Source organism: Morus notabilis, unplaced genomic scaffold, assembly GCF_000414095.1.
Source record: "Morus notabilis unplaced genomic scaffold, ASM41409v2 Scaffold888, whole genome shotgun sequence".
Classification (NCBI taxonomy): Eukaryota; Viridiplantae; Streptophyta; class Magnoliopsida; order Rosales; family Moraceae; genus Morus; species Morus notabilis.
This window is the reverse complement of record NW_010367841.1, coordinates 546,836-569,157: the sequence shown is the minus strand read 5'-3', so window position 1 is coordinate 569,157 and position 22,322 is coordinate 546,836. Positions and strand designations below refer to the sequence as shown.

Genomic DNA, 22,322 nt, shown 5'->3' with positions numbered 1-22,322 from the left:
AAAATATGTGTATGGCATTTCAAGCTGTCAATATATATATAATTAATACACCATTAGGCAGTCAATTAAAGCACAACCAAGCCAAGCCTCATGCGTATTATAATTTCTCCCTTAGTCCATACATAGCTCCAAATTCCAATATTAGTCCATATATATCTTTTGGCTAGGTCGACCCAATACGGGTGAGCATTAGATGAGGAATATTTATGTGTGTGTATATATATATATATATATATATTTTTGTGGATATAAGAGTGTGAAAGAAAAAGAAAACTAGCTATGAAATATACATATTGATTATTGAAGATCCGAGAGAGAAAGTCTTAGGGCCATCTTGCGTGGGACCCGGCGTTCTTTTCTTTATCACTCCAGCTCATTTAATCACCCTCCTCTTTTGTCTCGTTGGCACTCTCTTAACCATTCCACAACCTCTCTGTCCTTCTCTCTCTGACTCTCTCTCTCTCTCTCTTCTCTCTCTCTCTCTCATCATTTTCCCTATCTTTGGCGTGAGGATATTATTAATACCCTCATCCCCCTTTTCCCCACTTTATTAATTCCTCTTCCAAAAACAAAAGATAAAAACAAAAAGAACAAACAAATAAAAATCATGTTGATGACCCTTTTTTCTCTACACACTGCTCTCTACCTTTCTCTGTCCTTATTTCTCTTTCTTCTTAAGCTCTTTTTCCCAATCATGATGAGCTTTTGTAGAAAAAGCGTCCACTCTCTTCTGGGTCTCACCGCCGCGTCCGTGGACGCCGCCGATCACCGCCCTCACAACGTCCTCAATCCACCGTGGAAGTGCCAAGCCCTAGGCCTAGTCACTGCCACAAGCGAGATTATACGACGTCCTTCCCCTAACGTTTTGGAGTCTTCATCCATGATCAGTCAAAATTCACCACCACCGTCGCCTCCGACGAGGAAAAAGGATCCCAGGGGAATCGGGTTCATCGACGACATCGGCGGCGGCGTCGACGGGCTTATGTCGTGCACCGAGAGCCTCGGATTCGAGAGCTCCGACGAGAGGAGAGTTGACGACGACGAGGAAGAGTTCTCTTTGGTGAGTAATGATGAAAGGCCGTGGACGTCGAAGAAAGTGAAATGGAGGAAGAGGATGAGCGGAAGTAGTAAGGAGGTGAAGAGGTTTCCGCCGCTGCTTTCTTCGCTTAACCGGAACGGCCAGCCGAGCTTCTTTCTCCGGCCGGTGAGAAAGGACGGGAGGCTGGAGCTGACGGAGGTGAGGATCAACAGGCCGGAGATTCTCCGTGCTTACCGCGGAGACGGACGGTTGAGATTGCACCTCATACGCGACGACGAGGACGAGGACGAGGACTACATCGATGAAGAAGAGAAGCAACAAGAGCAAGGCGAAGATGATGATATTAGAGAAGAAAAGGTCGAAGAAAGTGTTATTAGAGAAGAAGACGAGGAAGAAGAGGAGAGAAACGTTAATGGCGAAGAATGGAAGATTCCGGTGAGTTCGACCGGAGACGGTTTCCGACGGTGTCACGACGTTGCGAACCACCACCACCACTTGCATGTGTGGAGACCGCATTGCGTGACGACCAGATGAGGTGCGTTTGTGTTGGCACAAATTATCATCTCACGTGGCGGTGTGAGAAGCAGACAACTAAAAAATTCATCATTTTTCCAACATTACAAGAGACAACTGTGCTGCTATACGACGTCGTTTGGATGTGTTCACTTAGTATATGTCTATGTGGGGTGTTTGAATAATATTGTTACTGCAAAAGGGGAAAAAAAAATTGAAAAATTAAAAAAAAAATCTAAAATATCTGGCTAAATTTAGCGGTTTTTGATGAGATGGTCAGTCGATGTGAACATCCCGATGTGGGGATGATGATTTTGGATCGTCCTCCCAGGGAATATGGTTGTGTGTATAACGGTGGAATCTCTGCAGATGGGACAAGTATTTTACAGAATTACAGGGTGTGTTGGGCACCGCAAACAGGGGAAAATTAAAGGAGAAAAAATAATGACAGCACAAACAAAGATAATCATTTCCAGTTATTGCCAGATTTAGGAGAGGTTTTTCTGTTGTACAGTTTTTGTCTCTGGTTCTTGGGATTAATTCATTGGTTTGTTACTAGGGTAGTTTTTTGTTTTTTTTTTTTGTTTTTTTTTTTTTTTGGAATTCTTAAAGTTTATCTCTTTATTTTTGTGAGAGAATAATTTAAAACTATATATATATATATATATATTAATAATTTCTGCGTGACTGAGCTGAAATAGAAGAAAAAACTAGATTATATATCATGTACCAAATTACAGTCGGTCAAGAGTTTTGGACTATGCAATATATATATATATATATATACACACACATATATATGAATAGCTCATCTTCATGAAGATATGGCGAAAACTACCTAAATTATATTGTTCACTTTCATTCGTTTATGGTATATATGCAAAGTCGAAATTAAGGAAATCAAACTAATCATTGGCGTTAACCATTAGAACGGCTGCACGTAAATAAATTAGCAAAGGCAATTTTGACTTTGAGTTCCCATCAAATATGGGGGTTGCTTAACCGTGTCCAAACTACAAAAGTTTAGTACTCACGAGCTTCTTGTTGAAATAAAGGGTTATCGTGGCTTGCTTGTATTGGTTCTAGAACTGCAGCCGTACATTCATATATAGAAGTGATTATATATAAAAACATGTACATGCATGTGTGTATATATATATATATATATGTATGTATATATGCATATATACTTGGGTTTGATTGATCACAGATTTCTCGATTCTCAGGATAAGAGATGAGCTTTGAGAACGTGTGAACGAACCATAGTCAACTCGAAAAAGAAATGGAAAGGGACGTACACGGCGATTGGTGATATACAAGCCGACAATTAGGAACTATAAGATAAGGGATAAAAAAAAGGAAAATTAAGTCCATTTACAGGAGACGTTGTGGACTCGTTGACTGCATTAATAAGAAGCTTCAATCTGACTGAAACTTCTTTTTTAGCTATAAATAATATGAAAAGACTTGTAAAAAGTTCCTTCCAAAGTTAGCTTACTTGTAACGCGTTGAATAACCCTTGTTAATTTTTTTATGCGTCATGATAGTAGTACTAATTCCATATCCAGGTTGTATCAAACATTGAGCATATAAAATATCATTCATAGATATATATATATATATATATATATATATATAGTTCCAATTTAAGTTAGAGAATATTGCATTATAGTTTTTGCTCTCCATGGAAATATTGTATAACAAACTCAATTAACTCTTCTAAGTTCCATATATATATTAAATATTGTCCGCTTGATTTGGTTCAATACGGTGTAGTGTGTGACTTTCGTATAGGTCACTTGATCTCGATCGATCAGAATGCTCCATCAATTATAGAGGTGTTATTAAAAGAGTTATTTGTGTGCCTTTTCGGTTGCCGATTGTCAGAACTTGGTACACTTTACTCCTTGAGCATTTAATTCGAAATTGGATCCGGTTTTTTTATCGAGGTCGAGTCTCCTTGTATCTCAGGGTCATTTATGTCAACATTAGTATTTGTAATTCTCTAGTTTGAGTTGAAATGAATTTTTCCTTTCAAAAAAAATAATCTCTTAAGCACACATGACGAGTCGACAACTTTAAGGCAGTTTTGGTATTTAGTTTGAACTATACAAACACAATATATATACAAACACACATATAAATAAACTGAATACATACATACGCACACATGTATATATATATATATATATATGTATATATTTTCTCCAAGTTCATTGTTGAGCTGTGCAGCAGTCGCATATATATTTGTCGTTTTCTTTTCTTTTTTTGGTTGAGAATGTTCATATTTGTGTGTGTGTCCGTCACATACAATTGGAATAGAAGCGGTTGACTATGCCTTAACTAACTAAATTTGGAGCCATGCACATAATGGTGCTAACTAGCTAGCTATAGGTGGAATCTTAGGAAACGACAGCAAATTAAGTCAAGGGCTTTCTAGGAGTCATCAATATGCCCAATTTAGAATGTTTCTGTTGCACAACAAATTGCAAGATCAATATTTTACCTTTTCAAAGCTTATCTTTTTGTCTTGACCCGCGAAAACTTAAAATTTGTCAAAATAAACACATGCCCATTTCATATTTATTAATAAAACAGAGGATATATTATGTAACTTCAACTGTGTTAATGTCAATGAATAAAAAGGTATTTTTTTTATAACTTGGACAGACACCTAGAATAATATATCATATAATAGTAACTAATAAGTAACAGTTTAAATATTAAGTGAACGTTCATGAATCATGATTAAGAATTATTCTCGATTTATTTGTATTTTTTATGAGAAAAAATGTGAATAACGAACTATGATTCGAATCATGGCATAAATCCACCAATGAAACACACTCTAAGTAAACGGAAGTTCAGTCTTTCAATGCAACTGAAAGCACATAGTTGTTAATTGTATACAAATTTGTCGTTTTTCTGGTTGTTATCAAGTTTATTTCTTTTTTTTATTTTTTTATTGTGGGTAGAAATCCAAGTTTATTCGAGTTTTTCTATAAGATGAGAATAAAGTTTCGTTTATTTCGTTAATTCGAATTTTTAATTCAAATTGAGATGTGATTTTATGTGAGTGCTTTTAAGTATAACAGAAAAAATTAGATGTGACTTTTTATAAGAGCTTTTAACTGTAGCAAAACTGAAATTGAAAACTCAAATCAGTGAAATAAACGAGGTCTAAGACACTCGGACTATCGCATCTTCATTTGCTTTATTATTATTATTTATTCCAGCAATCCGATTAAACTTTCTTTTCAAACTCCAGGTTATATTCAAATATGGCCTCCTCACATTCCGTGGCCCCCACGTTAACGGGATTAGCAATGGGTATATCATATATGTAAAACCGGTTCATTTTTTTACGGTATTGATTCTACAAATAATTAAATGACATTTCACCTCGCATAAGATAACACTTGATTGGCATAATTCACACTTCGAGGATGATAGCTATATAGTAAATATAATGTATACGTCCGTTATCTACGTACTTACTAGTAGCAAAAGTACTTTGTTTACAAGAATATAATCTTAATGCCTAGCTAGCCTTTCTGACATGATGTATTATATACTTTCTACTGTAGAATATTAGGTATAAACTACACAACTCTTTCTATACATAATACAATTTAGTCCATCTTGGTGTACTCAAAAAGCATGTGTGGTGACCGGTAAATTTTAATAAGTGTCCAGTATAGGACCTCTTCAACTTCAAGTTCACCTTCTGCTCTTGCTGCATAAATATCTTCACATATGGCCAGCAATCTGCATAAACAAACATGTTAACCAAATTTAAACAATCGTGTATAATAAAGATTCGTTGGAGAACCAAGGAAGATTTAGGTGGGAAAACTTACACATACAAGTTTTTACAGTTACAAGATTTCACAATAAAAGACTAGTGATTGACATGAGTAAAACTTTCATGTGTAAATATATACCTGTCACAAGAAGGAAGGTTCTCAAAAGGTATTCTCATTCTGAGATCCGAGCATTGTAGTCTGATGAAACGGCCTACGGCTAGAACAAAGGTAATGTAAAGACCCCAGATGCTGAATTTGCTAAGGGTTTCACCGAGAATGCCCTCTGGAGATCATATTCAAAGTTGGTCAATACAAAATGATCATAACAGTATTTCACCTTGCAGAAAAAATATGCATGATTTAGGATGACAAATTATCAGTTATCCTTTATCAAAACTTACGTGGAGTCTCCTCGGACACAACAATGGCTAAGGGGCCTTTCAACTCTCCGCATCCACTCACATTTGATGCGTCAATGTCATGGAAAGACCACCACTCTGGATTTCCACGGTTCAGAACAAGATTGCCGCTAACCAAATCTTCCTATATACATATAGAATGTACTCATTTCACAGATTCACATGGCATATATTGGCAGTCAAGTCATGTTAGGATTCCAACTTTTTTATACCAACTCACATGGTTGTGAGTTGTCATTTTTTTACTGGTAGATGCAATCATTTAATATTAAAGATATAATTTTTTTTACACATCAATAAAATAATGACAACTTATATGCCACGTGAATTGGTGTTAAAACGTTAGATCTCTAGTGTTGCTCATTGACAACATGTCTAAATTCGATTTTTTATGTCCAAGTTATACATACCTCATTTTCAAGAAATCTCACTTCACCTGAGCCAGTAACCCTGAAGTATCTTGGGTACATGTTATATATTGTAAAACTATTGGCAGTACCATTTAGTACTTCCATTACTTCTGACGGTTTAGGAAGATCCTGATCTTGAACAGTGAGTTCATATTTCACTGATTCTTTTCCTTTGGGTCTATCCCTAGTGAATTGCCAAGAGAAAATAATGTCCATGCTCCTCTGAAGAGAGTTCATGTATCTGGCCTGGACAACAGGAGGGACAAGCCACAAGGAACTTGCACCAGCTTGGCAACATATCAGTTGAATGTCTTGTTCATTGTAGGTTCTGAGATAACCGTGAGTGTCCATCTTAGTGTTCATGTCAAGCTCGTTCCATGAGAGCTTTTCACACAAAGTTGTCTCGAACAATATCAGCCTTCCACCGACAGTGTTTATGTCGATTCTTACACTGGCATCTTTAATGGGGTTTGCTATGTTTGTGGGGTTTCCACTGCTATACATCTGTGTAGAATAAAAAGAAATAATGGCAAAAAGAACAAAGAAAAGAAAATAAGGTGACTTGAGAATTTGGTCTTGGAGTTTTTATATTGACTGGATTGTATATCATGTGTATTTGGCTAAGAAACTCTGAAAATTTAAAATTTGATTTTTTTTTCTAATGATTTGGCATGTTTTTGAAGATTCTTACCAGCATTGGAGCCCATATAACACACATCAATATGAAAAATAAGCATATGCCATTGCAGAATTTTGTCATTTTGGTTTGCTTTTGGCCCTGTTGATGGCTAGCTCTATTCAAATCCACATCACATTTGACAAGAAATAGGCTACCGTGAATGTCCTCCAACTAAGAAAGATGTACACATGAGATCCATAAGTAAACAAACACATGAATTATTTGAAGAATATATACCGATATTAAAAGAAAGTAACCATATTATTAGCATAATGAAGAATGTAAATAATACTTACTTTCAACCAGTCATACATGGTCAAAGACGTAGTTGTGCATGACCAATCAAGTACACATCGCAATTCATAAAGGAATGGCAAAGCACGATAAAGTCTAAAACCAAGAAAGTTAATCTGGGAAATACTACTTGTCAAAAACTGCCTGTATAGAGTGCTCTTGTGTGGCATCCCGAATCGAATTTGTATGGCTTGAAGAGCCAGAGAAATTGCTTTTGTCATATATATAACACGCAGTGCTAATCTTCCAGCATATCCATGTGAAAGCTCTATGTTCCAAGCATACCTTGTGATTGAATATGTGAAGAGAAAAAGGTTGAACAGAAAGAAGATCACTTTTCCCGTGGCAAATGATCGAAGATAAATGATCCGATCGAGCACAATTAAGAAAAAAATTGCCTGCAAAATGCAAACGTCAGAACATAGTATAGTTGCAAAACACTAACATGACTAAGAGAAGCAATAATTGTCATAAGAAGTGGTTTTTAACAAGTTAGGTTTTAACATGCAAGATTGTGTTGTGTTATAATTTGTAGAAACTAGAGTTGACTTGTAAATCTATGATTGGTTGAAAAATAAAGAGGTGAAATTACCTTTTTTAATGATTATGTGTATTATGAGCTGTAAAGAAAGGAGACATACCATCAGAATAAATACAAACTCTTTTGGGAATTGATCTTCTAGCTGATAGACCTCAAGGAACTCACTTTTGTTCTTTATGACTGCTTGATAGAAAATGGCAACCAAGAAGAACACAGCCAAATCTGCGCAGAATGTGTAGGCATACAAGTCTATCTCTCTTTTCCCACTGCCAATCACAGAGAGTATTGGATATGGAAATCTGATTTCATTTAGAATGCCATCACGTTGAGCTGTCAAGATCTCACCAGCAACATCAGCAGCTGGAGTTAGAGATTTGTACCATTCTGTTGAGATAGATTCTGTCGGAGGCGAGGCATATACGACCTCGAAAACAGCTAAAGCTACATCAGAATTCTCTGGGCTCCTTTCAATGCTCTGAACCTGAACCCGACTTGGTGAGTGGAATCGGTTCATGTTCTTTTCTTTGCATCTATTATCATGTAAGATCTTGAGCAACCTGTTGATTCCTGACTCAATTCTCTCTGGTTGGATACTATCTTCAGGCCACATTGTGACTTCCATAGATAGCTGCACAAAGTAAGGTGGAGTTTCTGCTCCCTCTGTGAGTGATTTCCAGTATCTGAAGAGGCTCCTAGTAACCTGCTTTATGGCATTTCTCACAGGCAAAAACAATCTCTGTATTCTCTCACTGCAGCTATAACTCTTGACAAAATCTTGCTGGAAATGATTCTTTCTCATATTAAAGCTGAATTCTGTAACCATATTTGCCCAATCACTATCTCTTGTTGTTATGGAGGTTTGTATAAGAGTGAACAAATACACCAAGAAAAGAGGCAAGTTGCTCATAACAAAAGATGACACAATCCTGTGAGAAGGAAATCCTAACTCCTGGAGGTAGCTTACATGAAGAGTGAATCCACAATGTTGGATGATGATTTGGTATAAGTACTGGAGTAACACACAAAACTCAGTATAAATTAGCATAATTATCCAGAACATGTAACTTGGGCCGGTGTTTATGCAGAGAGCATACAAGAAGAGAGCCATGAGATAGACCATTGAAAGCAAACTGAAGTTCCACAAGAACATCATGACAAAGCAGCAGTAACATACAATGTCATTATTCGATCTCATTTTAGCCCACATGTAACGGAGGATTACACCGATTTGAGAGTATGTAGCATCAGACATGATCTTTTCACTACTGGATTGTAGTACTGAAGCTGTTAGATCTGCTTGTTGACATCCTATATTCTGAGTTTCTACTTCATAATACACCTCATCCTCAGAAGAATGCTCATCCGAATCATGCACTTTCTTTTCTATGTTCAAGAAATGAATCAGATTGTTGACTGCCAGATTACCGAGTGATTGAACTTGAGAAACTCCGTCGCCAATAAGATGAACTGCGGAGATTATGGGGTTTTCCTTTGCTTTAGACTTTTCTCCATTATCCCTTCTTTCTGAATCAAAAAAGTTAGAATGAGAGGATTTTGACTTTAGCTCGGTTATCTCATGAAGTGTATCCACCAAATGCTTAGTGGATTCCATAGTCCCTTCACTTGTTGGAGATTCAATTGGATCAAAAGCTGACATAGCATCAGAGCTCAGACTAAGATCTTGCCTCTTTAAATCTTTTTCTTCACTTGCAAGAATACCCTTCAGCCCATATGAATCCATGGAATATTTTCTTCCCCTTATAAGTATTCCTTCACTTTCCGCGCAAGTGTTACCAAAGTTAGAAGTAGTGCTCATGCTGTCAAGTTGGATTTTAAGATTGAGCATCTCTGACTTCATCTTCTCCACCTGCATATTTCTGAGGGACTTTTTCTCTTCGGACTTACGTATGTGTTGTAAATGTTCCGTCTTCCAATCAGCTCGCTTCTCCTGCTCGCGTACGATGGCACCTATTTGCTCTGCCTCTAGATATTTTGACACATAATCAAACTCCTTTGATGAAAACATGTACGACTGAAGTGAAACCAACATGAATATAACAATTTCAACAAGTGCAGATCTTGAAGTAATTCGGAATCCGTAGTCATACTTATGGAAACCAATCACCTCACTAATATAATCTGTTGCGTCACATTTCCCCTCAACGGCGTCTCCAGCGAAAGGAGATTGGTAAGCAAGAGAAAGGACTATTAGAGCAAAGTTGTATATTCGTAAGAACTTGAAGATTTTGTTCTTCTTCTTCAATATCTCAAGCCTCATTCGGAAAAATACGAGTGCAAATCCAAGGTAGCCAAGGTGAAGGATGTCATATTCGAGGGTCCCCGTGATCAAGATCAAGGCAAGAACTGAATCTAGTAAGTGACAATAGCTATAAAGCCTGAGGTAGTCAAGGAATGTCCACAAGCCTTTTGTTTCAAATGAGAGATCACTTAGGACAGATGCTTTGTGGCAATCTGATATCATTTGCCGATATGTTTGTGATCCATAAGGACTGGACAAACGGTCTGCTCGGAGCTTGAAACATGAAAACATGAACACTGCAAAGTAGCTCAGAAGCATTCGGGGATCTTCAACTATGGTTCCTACAAAAAGTCAAACAGGTTGCTTGAGTTATCACCTGCTGGATATAGTTGGTATCACTTATCACATGTTTTTAAGGAATTTTTTTTTTTGTCCGTTTTACTATTATAGATCTCTCAAATTTGTAGAGGTGTATATATGCTACTGTATTTGAAAAATAGTGCAGAATGCAGATTGAAGTATTTTACAAGAATTTATATTGGATAGAAACTATCCATCTGCATTCGCATTAACATTTTATGGAGGGGACAAGGAAGGAAAAAAAAAAAAAGAAACTACAATGAGAGGGAAAGAACGATGAAATGATGATACTAAAAACGACATCAAATGCAAAGAAATGACGAAAAACAAGCCATTCTGTAAAACTATGAACATTATGAAAAACTAGAATAAAACAACAATAACTGAAAACGATAAACGTTTAAAATGACTACACTGTACACTACTGAAAACAACAGCCACCACTGAAAACAAAAATAAAATTTTCAAGTTAACCTGCATAGTAAACATTTCTTGAGGGAGATAATACCTAGCCAGCACTTCTTGCAGTATTTGAAATAAACATCAGAAGCTCTCCAACAGTCATTACAAGGGACTTGTGCCTCACCCATAGCAGGAGATATCAGATTCAACCAAAGAGCCAAATACTCAAGAATGATAATAGAAGCAGACAAGAACACAAACACATGCCACAGTTTCTTTATGATGTGCCTATGTGTTGAAATTCAAAATTCAAATTAGGAATTATCCTCAATATAGTTCGGATTGATATTAGGATTAGGATTTGATTTCCTATCTTTAAATTCAGTTTTCCTCTATCTCTTATCTCCTAGTTTAGTGGGATATTTTCCCGATTCTCTTTAACCTAGAATTTATAGTTGTAGTATATATATATATATATATTGTACCGATTCAATAAAAATTAATAAGAGAGAAAAAGAGGGCAATTTCCTTCTCTTCTGGCCTGGACAACAGGAGGGACAAGCCACAAGGAACTTGCACCAGCTTGGCAACATATCAGTTGAATGTCTTGTTCATTGTAGGTTCTGAGATAACCGTGAGTGTCCATCTTAGTGTTCATGTCAAGCTCGTTCCATGAGAGCTTTTCACACAAAGTTGTCTCGAACAATATCAGCCTTCCACCGACAGTGTTTATGTCGATTCTTACACTGGCATCTTTAATGGGGTTTGCTATGTTTGTGGGGTTTCCACTGCTATACATCTGTGTAGAATAAAAAGAAATAATGGCAAAAAGAACAAAGAAAAGAAAATAAGGTGACTTGAGAATTTGGTCTTGGAGTTTTTATATTGACTGGATTGTATATCATGTGTATTTGGCTAAGAAACTCTGAAAATTTAAAATTTGATTTTTTTTTCTAATGATTTGGCATGTTTTTGAAGATTCTTACCAGCATTGGAGCCCATATAACACACATCAATATGAAAAATAAGCATATGCCATTGCAGAATTTTGTCATTTTGGTTTGCTTTTGGCCCTGTTGATGGCTAGCTCTATTCAAATCCACATCACATTTGACAAGAAATAGGCTACCGTGAATGTCCTCCAACTAAGAAAGATGTACACATGAGATCCATAAGTAAACAAACACATGAATTATTTGAAGAATATATACCGATATTAAAAGAAAGTAACCATATTATTAGCATAATGAAGAATGTAAATAATACTTACTTTCAACCAGTCATACATGGTCAAAGACGTAGTTGTGCATGACCAATCAAGTACACATCGCAATTCATAAAGGAATGGCAAAGCACGATAAAGTCTAAAACCAAGAAAGTTAATCTGGGAAATACTACTTGTCAAAAACTGCCTGTATAGAGTGCTCTTGTGTGGCATCCCGAATCGAATTTGTATGGCTTGAAGAGCCAGAGAAATTGCTTTTGTCATATATATAACACGCAGTGCTAATCTTCCAGCATATCCATGTGAAAGCTCTATGTTCCAAGCATACCTTGTGATTGAATATGTGAAGAGAAAAAGGTTGAACAGAAAGAAGATCACTTTTCCCGTGGCAAATGATCGAAGATAAATGATCCGATCGAGCACAATTAAGAAAAAAATTGCCTGCAAAATGCAAACGTCAGAACATAGTATAGTTGCAAAACACTAACATGACTAAGAGAAGCAATAATTGTCATAAGAAGTGGTTTTTAACAAGTTAGGTTTTAACATGCAAGATTGTGTTGTGTTATAATTTGTAGAAACTAGAGTTGACTTGTAAATCTATGATTGGTTGAAAAATAAAGAGGTGAAATTACCTTTTTTAATGATTATGTGTATTATGAGCTGTAAAGAAAGGAGACATACCATCAGAATAAATACAAACTCTTTTGGGAATTGATCTTCTAGCTGATAGACCTCAAGGAACTCACTTTTGTTCTTTATGACTGCTTGATAGAAAATGGCAACCAAGAAGAACACAGCCAAATCTGCGCAGAATGTGTAGGCATACAAGTCTATCTCTCTTTTCCCACTGCCAATCACAGAGAGTATTGGATATGGAAATCTGATTTCATTTAGAATGCCATCACGTTGAGCTGTCAAGATCTCACCAGCAACATCAGCAGCTGGAGTTAGAGATTTGTACCATTCTGTTGAGATAGATTCTGTCGGAGGCGAGGCATATACGACCTCGAAAACAGCTAAAGCTACATCAGAATTCTCTGGGCTCCTTTCAATGCTCTGAACCTGAACCCGACTTGGTGAGTGGAATCGGTTCATGTTCTTTTCTTTGCATCTATTATCATGTAAGATCTTGAGCAACCTGTTGATTCCTGACTCAATTCTCTCTGGTTGGATACTATCTTCAGGCCACATTGTGACTTCCATAGATAGCTGCACAAAGTAAGGTGGAGTTTCTGCTCCCTCTGTGAGTGATTTCCAGTATCTGAAGAGGCTCCTAGTAACCTGCTTTATGGCATTTCTCACAGGCAAAAACAATCTCTGTATTCTCTCACTGCAGCTATAACTCTTGACAAAATCTTGCTGGAAATGATTCTTTCTCATATTAAAGCTGAATTCTGTAACCATATTTGCCCAATCACTATCTCTTGTTGTTATGGAGGTTTGTATAAGAGTGAACAAATACACCAAGAAAAGAGGCAAGTTGCTCATAACAAAAGATGACACAATCCTGTGAGAAGGAAATCCTAACTCCTGGAGGTAGCTTACATGAAGAGTGAATCCACAATGTTGGATGATGATTTGGTATAAGTACTGGAGTAACACACAAAACTCAGTATAAATTAGCATAATTATCCAGAACATGTAACTTGGGCCGGTGTTTATGCAGAGAGCATACAAGAAGAGAGCCATGAGATAGACCATTGAAAGCAAACTGAAGTTCCACAAGAACATCATGACAAAGCAGCAGTAACATACAATGTCATTATTCGATCTCATTTTAGCCCACATGTAACGGAGGATTACACCGATTTGAGAGTATGTAGCATCAGACATGATCTTTTCACTACTGGATTGTAGTACTGAAGCTGTTAGATCTGCTTGTTGACATCCTATATTCTGAGTTTCTACTTCATAATACACCTCATCCTCAGAAGAATGCTCATCCGAATCATGCACTTTCTTTTCTATGTTCAAGAAATGAATCAGATTGTTGACTGCCAGATTACCGAGTGATTGAACTTGAGAAACTCCGTCGCCAATAAGATGAACTGCGGAGATTATGGGGTTTTCCTTTGCTTTAGACTTTTCTCCATTATCCCTTCTTTCTGAATCAAAAAAGTTAGAATGAGAGGATTTTGACTTTAGCTCGGTTATCTCATGAAGTGTATCCACCAAATGCTTAGTGGATTCCATAGTCCCTTCACTTGTTGGAGATTCAATTGGATCAAAAGCTGACATAGCATCAGAGCTCAGACTAAGATCTTGCCTCTTTAAATCTTTTTCTTCACTTGCAAGAATACCCTTCAGCCCATATGAATCCATGGAATATTTTCTTCCCCTTATAAGTATTCCTTCACTTTCCGCGCAAGTGTTACCAAAGTTAGAAGTAGTGCTCATGCTGTCAAGTTGGATTTTAAGATTGAGCATCTCTGACTTCATCTTCTCCACCTGCATATTTCTGAGGGACTTTTTCTCTTCGGACTTACGTATGTGTTGTAAATGTTCCGTCTTCCAATCAGCTCGCTTCTCCTGCTCGCGTACGATGGCACCTATTTGCTCTGCCTCTAGATATTTTGACACATAATCAAACTCCTTTGATGAAAACATGTACGACTGAAGTGAAACCAACATGAATATAACAATTTCAACAAGTGCAGATCTTGAAGTAATTCGGAATCCGTAGTCATACTTATGGAAACCAATCACCTCACTAATATAATCTGTTGCGTCACATTTCCCCTCAACGGCGTCTCCAGCGAAAGGAGATTGGTAAGCAAGAGAAAGGACTATTAGAGCAAAGTTGTATATTCGTAAGAACTTGAAGATTTTGTTCTTCTTCTTCAATATCTCAAGCCTCATTCGGAAAAATACGAGTGCAAATCCAAGGTAGCCAAGGTGAAGGATGTCATATTCGAGGGTCCCCGTGATCAAGATCAAGGCAAGAACTGAATCTAGTAAGTGACAATAGCTATAAAGCCTGAGGTAGTCAAGGAATGTCCACAAGCCTTTTGTTTCAAATGAGAGATCACTTAGGACAGATGCTTTGTGGCAATCTGATATCATTTGCCGATATGTTTGTGATCCATAAGGACTGGACAAACGGTCTGCTCGGAGCTTGAAACATGAAAACATGAACACTGCAAAGTAGCTCAGAAGCATTCGGGGATCTTCAACTATGGTTCCTACAAAAAGTCAAACAGGTTGCTTGAGTTATCACCTGCTGGATATAGTTGGTATCACTTATCACATGTTTTTAAGGAATTTTTTTTTTTGTCCGTTTTACTATTATAGATCTCTCAAATTTGTAGAGGTGTATATATGCTACTGTATTTGAAAAATAGTGCAGAATGCAGATTGAAGTATTTTACAAGAATTTATATTGGATAGAAACTATCCATCTGCATTCGCATTAACATTTTATGGAGGGGACAAGGAAGGAAAAAAAAAAAAGAAACTACAATGAGAGGGAAAGAACGATGAAATGATGATACTAAAAACGACATCAAATGCAAAGAAATGACGAAAAACAAGCCATTCTGTAAAACTATGAACATTATGAAAAACTAGAATAAAACAACAATAACTGAAAACGATAAACGTTTAAAATGACTACACTGTACACTACTGAAAACAACAGCCACCACTGAAAACAAAAATAAAATTTTCAAGTTAACCTGCATAGTAAACATTTCTTGAGGGAGATAATACCTAGCCAGCACTTCTTGCAGTATTTGAAATAAACATCAGAAGCTCTCCAACAGTCATTACAAGGGACTTGTGCCTCACCCATAGCAGGAGATATCAGATTCAACCAAAGAGCCAAATACTCAAGAATGATAATAGAAGCAGACAAGAACACAAACACATGCCACAGTTTCTTTATGATGTGCCTATGTGTTGAAATTCAAAATTCAAATTAGGAATTATCCTCAATATAGTTCGGATTGATATTAGGATTAGGATTTGATTTCCTATCTTTAAATTCAGTTTTCCTCTATCTCTTATCTCCTAGTTTAGTGGGATATTTTCCCGATTCTCTTTAACCTAGAATTTATAGTTGTAGTATATATATATATATATATTGTACCGATTCAATAAAAATTAATAAGAGAGAAAAAGAGGGCAATTTCCTTCTCTGAAAATCTACACTATGTAAGAGAACACAAGCGGCTAGTGATGCAATATACAGCAAAGAAATGGCATTCAACACTGTGAAGCTGGCTAAAAGAAGCACAATCATGTTGATCTCAAGGCCAAAGAGATTGAACATGTTCTCTATCCAAAACTTTATGTATATTTTTAAAGTAGTCTTTTGCATGTCAAGCCTCTGCTTTCTCAAAGAAATAATCATTTTTCGGTTCCATTTTTGGCTCTCTTTCGAGCTTTCCCAGAAATAACTGTACAAGTAAGTGTTGGTGTTAACACCCTCAAAAGAGCCTCTTTCAGGGGTGAACATGGCAGAGTTTAAAGATGAAAAGCCAGGGCTTGTTGCTTCTTCATTTGGGAGATATCCATCTAATAAGGCGAACAAAGTACAAGGCTCATCCCATTTTCCTCTACTTCCATTGTCACATGGCATCATTTCCAACCAATGGAACACGTTATACCGAAGTATACACGCGATTATAACCAAAATTTTGCTCCTTAATCCTGATTCTATACCAGAGAATCCAGGCTTGTACAGCTGCAAACCGAGAAGTAGTGACAAATAAGAGCGCCTTTGACCGGGGAACATCTCAGCCTGGTCACCCCACATTTGGAAGAGGTACTCAGCTATTGCAAGAAGCGCTGAATAAACTAGAAATAGTGTTGAAGGGACTCTAGAAGTTTTCGGTAACATCGAACTTATGACCAGACCAAGCAGATAAACACAGCCAAATACACTGACCGGAGATAGTGATGCATAAAACAATGCCAGAGAAAGAATCTTCTCACTGTGCCAAATCAGAAGACGTTTGATAAAAGACGGCGCTACTATTTCCTGCTCATAGCAGTCTTCTGCTGGACAATATTTATTATGACTCCTCTCATAGCTGTATAGCTGCATTACAACTAATACAGCTAGTGATTCCCAAATATTTCTTAGTACTGAAGCTTCTTTGTTATATCCAAAGGTAAAATCAAGATCAACCATTCTTGACAACCATGTCTGGAAACTGATGAAGACACTCATGCTGTATATCAACACTAGCACCGCAACTGCGTAAAGTTTGAGAGGAAACCAGAGTTGCCATCTTGTTTTTCCTAGAATCTGTCTCCCAATCAACCATATTAAGAGGAAGAATAGATAACCAAAGGAAGTGTAATTAGGTGCTACAAGGTACACTGTAAGAAGAATAGTCGAAAGGGCAATGTAGGTTCCCCACGACCGATATGCTGAGAGGAACTTCTGCCCCATTGCGCTTAGATATGATGCTATTTTTCTCTCTGAAAACAGAACTATAAAAAGCATTAGGTAATAATCATTTTATGCCACTTGATATGACAATGGTTTTATTGGAAAGTAAGACTATACCATGAGAAGTGTTGATTTGATGGTTCTCACTGGATCCAAATGTGTATACCGAAAGAAGAACTGATTTAATTAAGCCCGCCCTCAAAATGCTAAAGCCAATTGGAGGATAAGGAGCATGTTGCACAATTGCGGAAAATGAGAAAATCATGTCGAACCCATGATTGTGAATGGAACAGAAGCATGCAAGTAGAGCGATTGGCAGAAATTCAACGGCAGTAGCTTGATTAAGAAGGCCTGCAAGAAAACAAAACGAAAAAGAATTGGACCACATGAATAAGTTAAAAAGGAAAAATCAAACACTAGGCTAGGAGTAGAACATCATTTATTATTTACCTAATGCTGTGAGAATTTCCATTAAAAATGAGCCTTTCTGCTCCAAGGCCTTGGAGATTACATTAAGTTGAAGAATGTACAGAAGAGCAAAATGTGCCTCACATAAAAGAATCAATGATTGGCGCAGTCTTCTGCCAACCGTATGCCTTAGAAGATGTATCATGAAGAAGACCACTGTGATATAGCAGCAGAAAATGGTTGCATCAGTCTTGTCGGAAGGCTTTATTAGAAATTGCAAAAAGTTTATGCTTCGGAGATATTTATACATCCGAGGAGAAATGTTAGTGCATTAGCTTAACCAAGTGAGTACATTTATTCAACTTACTGTATACAGCATGAATAAAGCCAGGTTTAGTTGCCATCAGAAGTAGCAGTGCCAATACTATAACAAGAGAGCTTTTACGCAGTCCCCACACAATCGTAGCGATAATGAACACTGTAGTATCTTCTTTCCCTTCAAATTCTTAGAAATATACAAGTTTATGAACAGATGAGAATTGAGATGACATTTCCTTACAACAAAAACTAATAAACAGACAAGAAAAGGGCAAAACTACTAGCAATAGATTTATACCTTTAACTCCATCACCTTCTGCAGTAGAATTGTCATTTGTAGATGGTCCTTCTCCATCAGACAAATAGGAGAAAACAGAATTGTTCACCAGATTGCCCATAGCAACAAGAACACCAAGACCAAACTGTGCCAATAAATAAAGCCCTGGTATTGGGTAATGCCATAAACCAATGGTTTCCCAGATCTTCATGTCCTGCAAAATATGTTTTTCGAAAACTCTGGTGACAAGAGTTCTATGGCAATATCTGATAAGAGACCAAAGCATTGACTGAAAAAATAGGAATATACCTCGTCTAGCTTAAGGACTGCTGATGCCACGTTAAAGACATATGTACTAGCAGCCCAGAAAAGAATAAAAACAAGAAGCGAGCCGTTCAGCCGGTGCAACTGATACATGGGAGGAAAGGCAACCAAAATGTAGCCAACATATGCAAGTAACCCAAATGCGCATAGACTTGCAAAATGGAAAGTCCAAAATGAAAGAGCAAGCAAGGAAATCTGCAATGGAGGTTTATTGAATTATTTAGAAGTGTTATTGATATGGGGAATACAAAAGCAAAGATATTTTCACTATCAAAGAGGGATTAGCATGCGTTAAAAACAAAATGATAAATGACATGGTATGCTTACTGGAAAACCGTAAGTGAAAAAGTTGATACTGAAAGTCCGAAAAACTGCTCTTCTCAACAATACATTAGTGTGCCTCACTCCAGATCTGCATAACATTACAGATAAACTGGAGTGAAAACAAACAGTTTTGTTAAAAAAATGTTCCCTTCTACCATAATCCACATAAGTTATTCCACCATATAGCTTTATCCCAGTTTTTGAATAGTTAAGACATTCTAAGCAATGAGGATGAGCGATAAGAAGAAACATATAATATTATGGAGGATGCTAAAACTGACATTAGTACAGTGTGTACCTTGATTCGCGAATAAAAAACGAATGCTTTTTGGGAAGAAGCTGCTCAGTTAAGCTACTCTCTCTAGTGGATACAATGAAATCCATTTCTTCTAGATCACATCTAATCCATGATAGCTATGAAGATTCGAGAAAAGAAAGAGAAGAACATATTATTTGGGAGTGAAGAGATGTATAACTTTGTCATACAAGTAATTAACATAAAACAAAATGCATACCATGACATAGAAAAGCAGAAGAGATGAAGCAGACCAAAGTTCTGACCAGGATGATTTCGCAGATATTCTGAATAGGCCAAAGAAATGAGCAGCCTCTAAAAGCGTCTCTGAATAAACAATGGGAAGTTGATACACATAGAGCAAGACTATATTGAAGCCTGAATATAACAGAAGATGCCTCCACCACCTTTAAATCCACATAAACAGATTTTAGAAATCAGTAAAGCAAAAATGCATTTTATTGTAGAATAAATTAGCTAATAGTTGTCCTGGAAATGTGAAAAAGTACCGGAAGAGGCCAAGAAAATTGCTTGTTAGAGACCAATCAACAAGGCCAATACTACTGCATAAGAAAAATGGAAGAGAAGCCCAAGATGGGTGGCTGATACCAACAACCAGCTGTAGAGCAGGCAACAATAAGCAGCACAAGACCCTGATATGGGAACCTTCCATGCAGCCAAATATATATATATATATATATATATATATATAAAGAAAGATTAATCAGAAGTTAACATCATCAATCTAATTACATGAAAACAGAGATAAATGCTGAAAAACAAACTTGTGCTAGAAAATTACTAGTGAAGAAATTTAGTCGTGAGACTTATAAGTTTCATCATGATCATTAACTATGTTACTTGTTAAACCTCCTTATAATATGCTGGCAATCTGCCAATATAGTTTTTTTTTTTTTTTTTTTGAGAAGTGCCAATATAGTTGTTGAAGAAAAATAAAAAGTTGGTGACAAGAAATTAGGTTCAATATGGAGAGAATAAAATTTTACACAGTAATCTTTTACTGAGTAATCTAGATTAATAACTAACCTATAAGTACAGCAGAAGAATGAAGATTACGGGACCAAGAACTTCTCCATGAACCCAAACCAAATATACTCCCATGGATTTCAGTTAGAGAAACACAAGCTGCTAATACTTGTGTAACAAGGCAATGTATTACAGATGGAGATATCCAAGATTTTGCACTGCAAAACGTCTAACGTAAGTACTATATATATTGGAGTCTTTTGGTAAACTACAAAAGAGAAAATAAATGAATAAACAAATAAATTTCCTGATCACAATTTACCGTGAGAAACCAATTAGTCTAGCCCAGTAAGCATCTGCTACACTCCACTGCTCCCCTTTAACAGCCAAGACAATATGGAATATTGCATGTGAGAGAATAGCCAGCGAGGAAAAGATAAAAGCAGACCATGTTATCAAGTATTGCCTCCGACATCTAGAACCTGTAATGATATATATATATATATATATATATATATATATATAACGTTATAAATATATCAGTCTTATAAACAAGTTGACAAGCCAAAAAGCACCGTACATAGTGACAGATGCAAATTTTCCTCAAGGTTCCTTTTATATATGTTAAGAACTAGTCATAATCCTAATTAAAAATGTATGGGAAGTTAAGATGTCAAACTGAAAAGTACAAATAAGTGCAAACAAGAATTCAAGAAACTAATTAAGAAATGCAGGCTGCGCAGCTTACCAAGTTTTGGAGCAGTATATTGAATGAAAAGGAAGGCCAGCAGATCAGCAAGAGATATCAAACTCCAACTGAGTAAAGCCGCTGCATGAATTAATAGAGCAAAAGAAATGGCTTAAAGCCGGTTTAGTTCGCTGATTTGAGTTTTTAATTCGAATTGAGATGTGACTTTATGTGAGAGCTTTTTACTGTAGTAAAAAAGTTAGATGTGATTGTTTCTGAGAGTTTTTTACTGTAACAAAACTCAAATTTTAAACTCGAATCGATGAAATGAACGGGACTTAATTAAGGATCACGTATAGAACATGAAGTTAACCCTTATGAACAGTTACAAGAATTATAGTCTTTGAAAGCAGGAGATTTTGATCAATCTGTGTTAGGTTATGACGTATGGACTGTCTCTGGTACCGATTGTTACGAATCCATTCAAAAAACAAAAAAGAATCTAAAGTTTTTAAATCCAATATATAATAAATCTTATAATTATTTTATGTGGGACTTTTTGTACGTAAGAAAGTAGGCGAGGCTGCATGGCATAAGTATAAACCATATAATCGTACATTGATACTCGACACATATAAAAGGTCTTCAGATTGTAACATTTTCTCCTAGCTCAATCAACCACGTCCCAAAATGTAATTATTCTCAAATGAAAAAAAAAAAACTTAAAGCGCTCCTAAAACTGGAAAACTTTAGAAGGGAAGCAAATTTTTTCAACGCATTATAAGAACCAGGGTGCATATAACGTGTCTTGAGGTGCTTGCTTACCTATTAAAAGCAGCGTAGGAAATAAGAATCCACCAAGAAATCTCCCCATCGATCTCACGTCTCGTAAACGACAAGGATCAATATGATTTGCACCGTCGACTTCTAATTCTTGAGAGACTTAACGTCAATATTCCCTTCATTGAATTTTTGACAAGCTCCGCAAGAACCCCCATTTTAGAAAAAAGAAAAACCACGGTTTTAGACGCAGAAACTTGTCAGATCATAACGGATTTTGTCGACTTCTATGAATGGACTATACATCCCATTTCGAGGAAATTAAAGAAAACAAATAATTTTCTTTCGGCAAGCTTCGAATTGCTACATATGATTGTGTGAATTAAATAAATGATGTGAGATTTCAGATTCAAAAGCCGAAGTATACGTTCCAGTTATGAACCAAATTTTTTTTTTTTTCTGTTTTTCATGTATATATTTATTTATTGGGAAATAGTAAAAAATAAGGCAATATGAAAAGTTTAAGAAAGTATATAGGTCAATTTTTAGTTATAAAAATTAATAGGCCATAA

The 22,322-nt window shown here is 36.4% G+C and overlaps 2 protein-coding genes across 2 annotated transcripts; one reads left to right on the top strand and one right to left on the bottom strand.

The window, feature by feature from the left end:
• Window positions 1-512: 512 nt before the first annotated feature.
• On the top strand, window positions 513-2,000 carry LOC21403550. The gene has a single exon (XM_010113566.2). It carries the CDS (start codon window positions 608-610, stop codon window positions 1,571-1,573), a length of 966 nt encoding a protein of 321 aa, XP_010111868.2. The 5' UTR covers window positions 513-607; the 3' UTR covers window positions 1,574-2,000.
• A 3,184-nt stretch (window positions 2,001-5,184) lies between these two features.
• Window positions 5,185-21,844, bottom strand: LOC21403549 (piezo-type mechanosensitive ion channel homolog). The gene is made up of 22 exons (XM_024175712.1): window positions 21,796-21,844; window positions 21,031-21,111; window positions 20,605-20,764; window positions 20,343-20,500; window positions 19,805-19,961; window positions 19,516-19,702; window positions 19,299-19,414; window positions 19,004-19,088; window positions 18,662-18,871; window positions 18,389-18,566; window positions 18,125-18,253; window positions 17,800-17,973; window positions 17,467-17,700; window positions 16,104-17,378; window positions 15,660-15,845; window positions 12,633-15,133; window positions 11,994-12,389; window positions 11,710-11,868; window positions 6,188-6,691; window positions 5,760-5,901; window positions 5,497-5,641; window positions 5,185-5,320 (listed from the first exon to the last, which is right to left on the bottom strand). The coding sequence occupies exons 1-22, from the start codon at window positions 21,842-21,844 to the stop codon at window positions 5,185-5,187; spliced, it is 7,362 nt and encodes a 2,453-aa protein (XP_024031480.1).
• Between the last annotated feature and the right edge of the window lie 478 nt (window positions 21,845-22,322).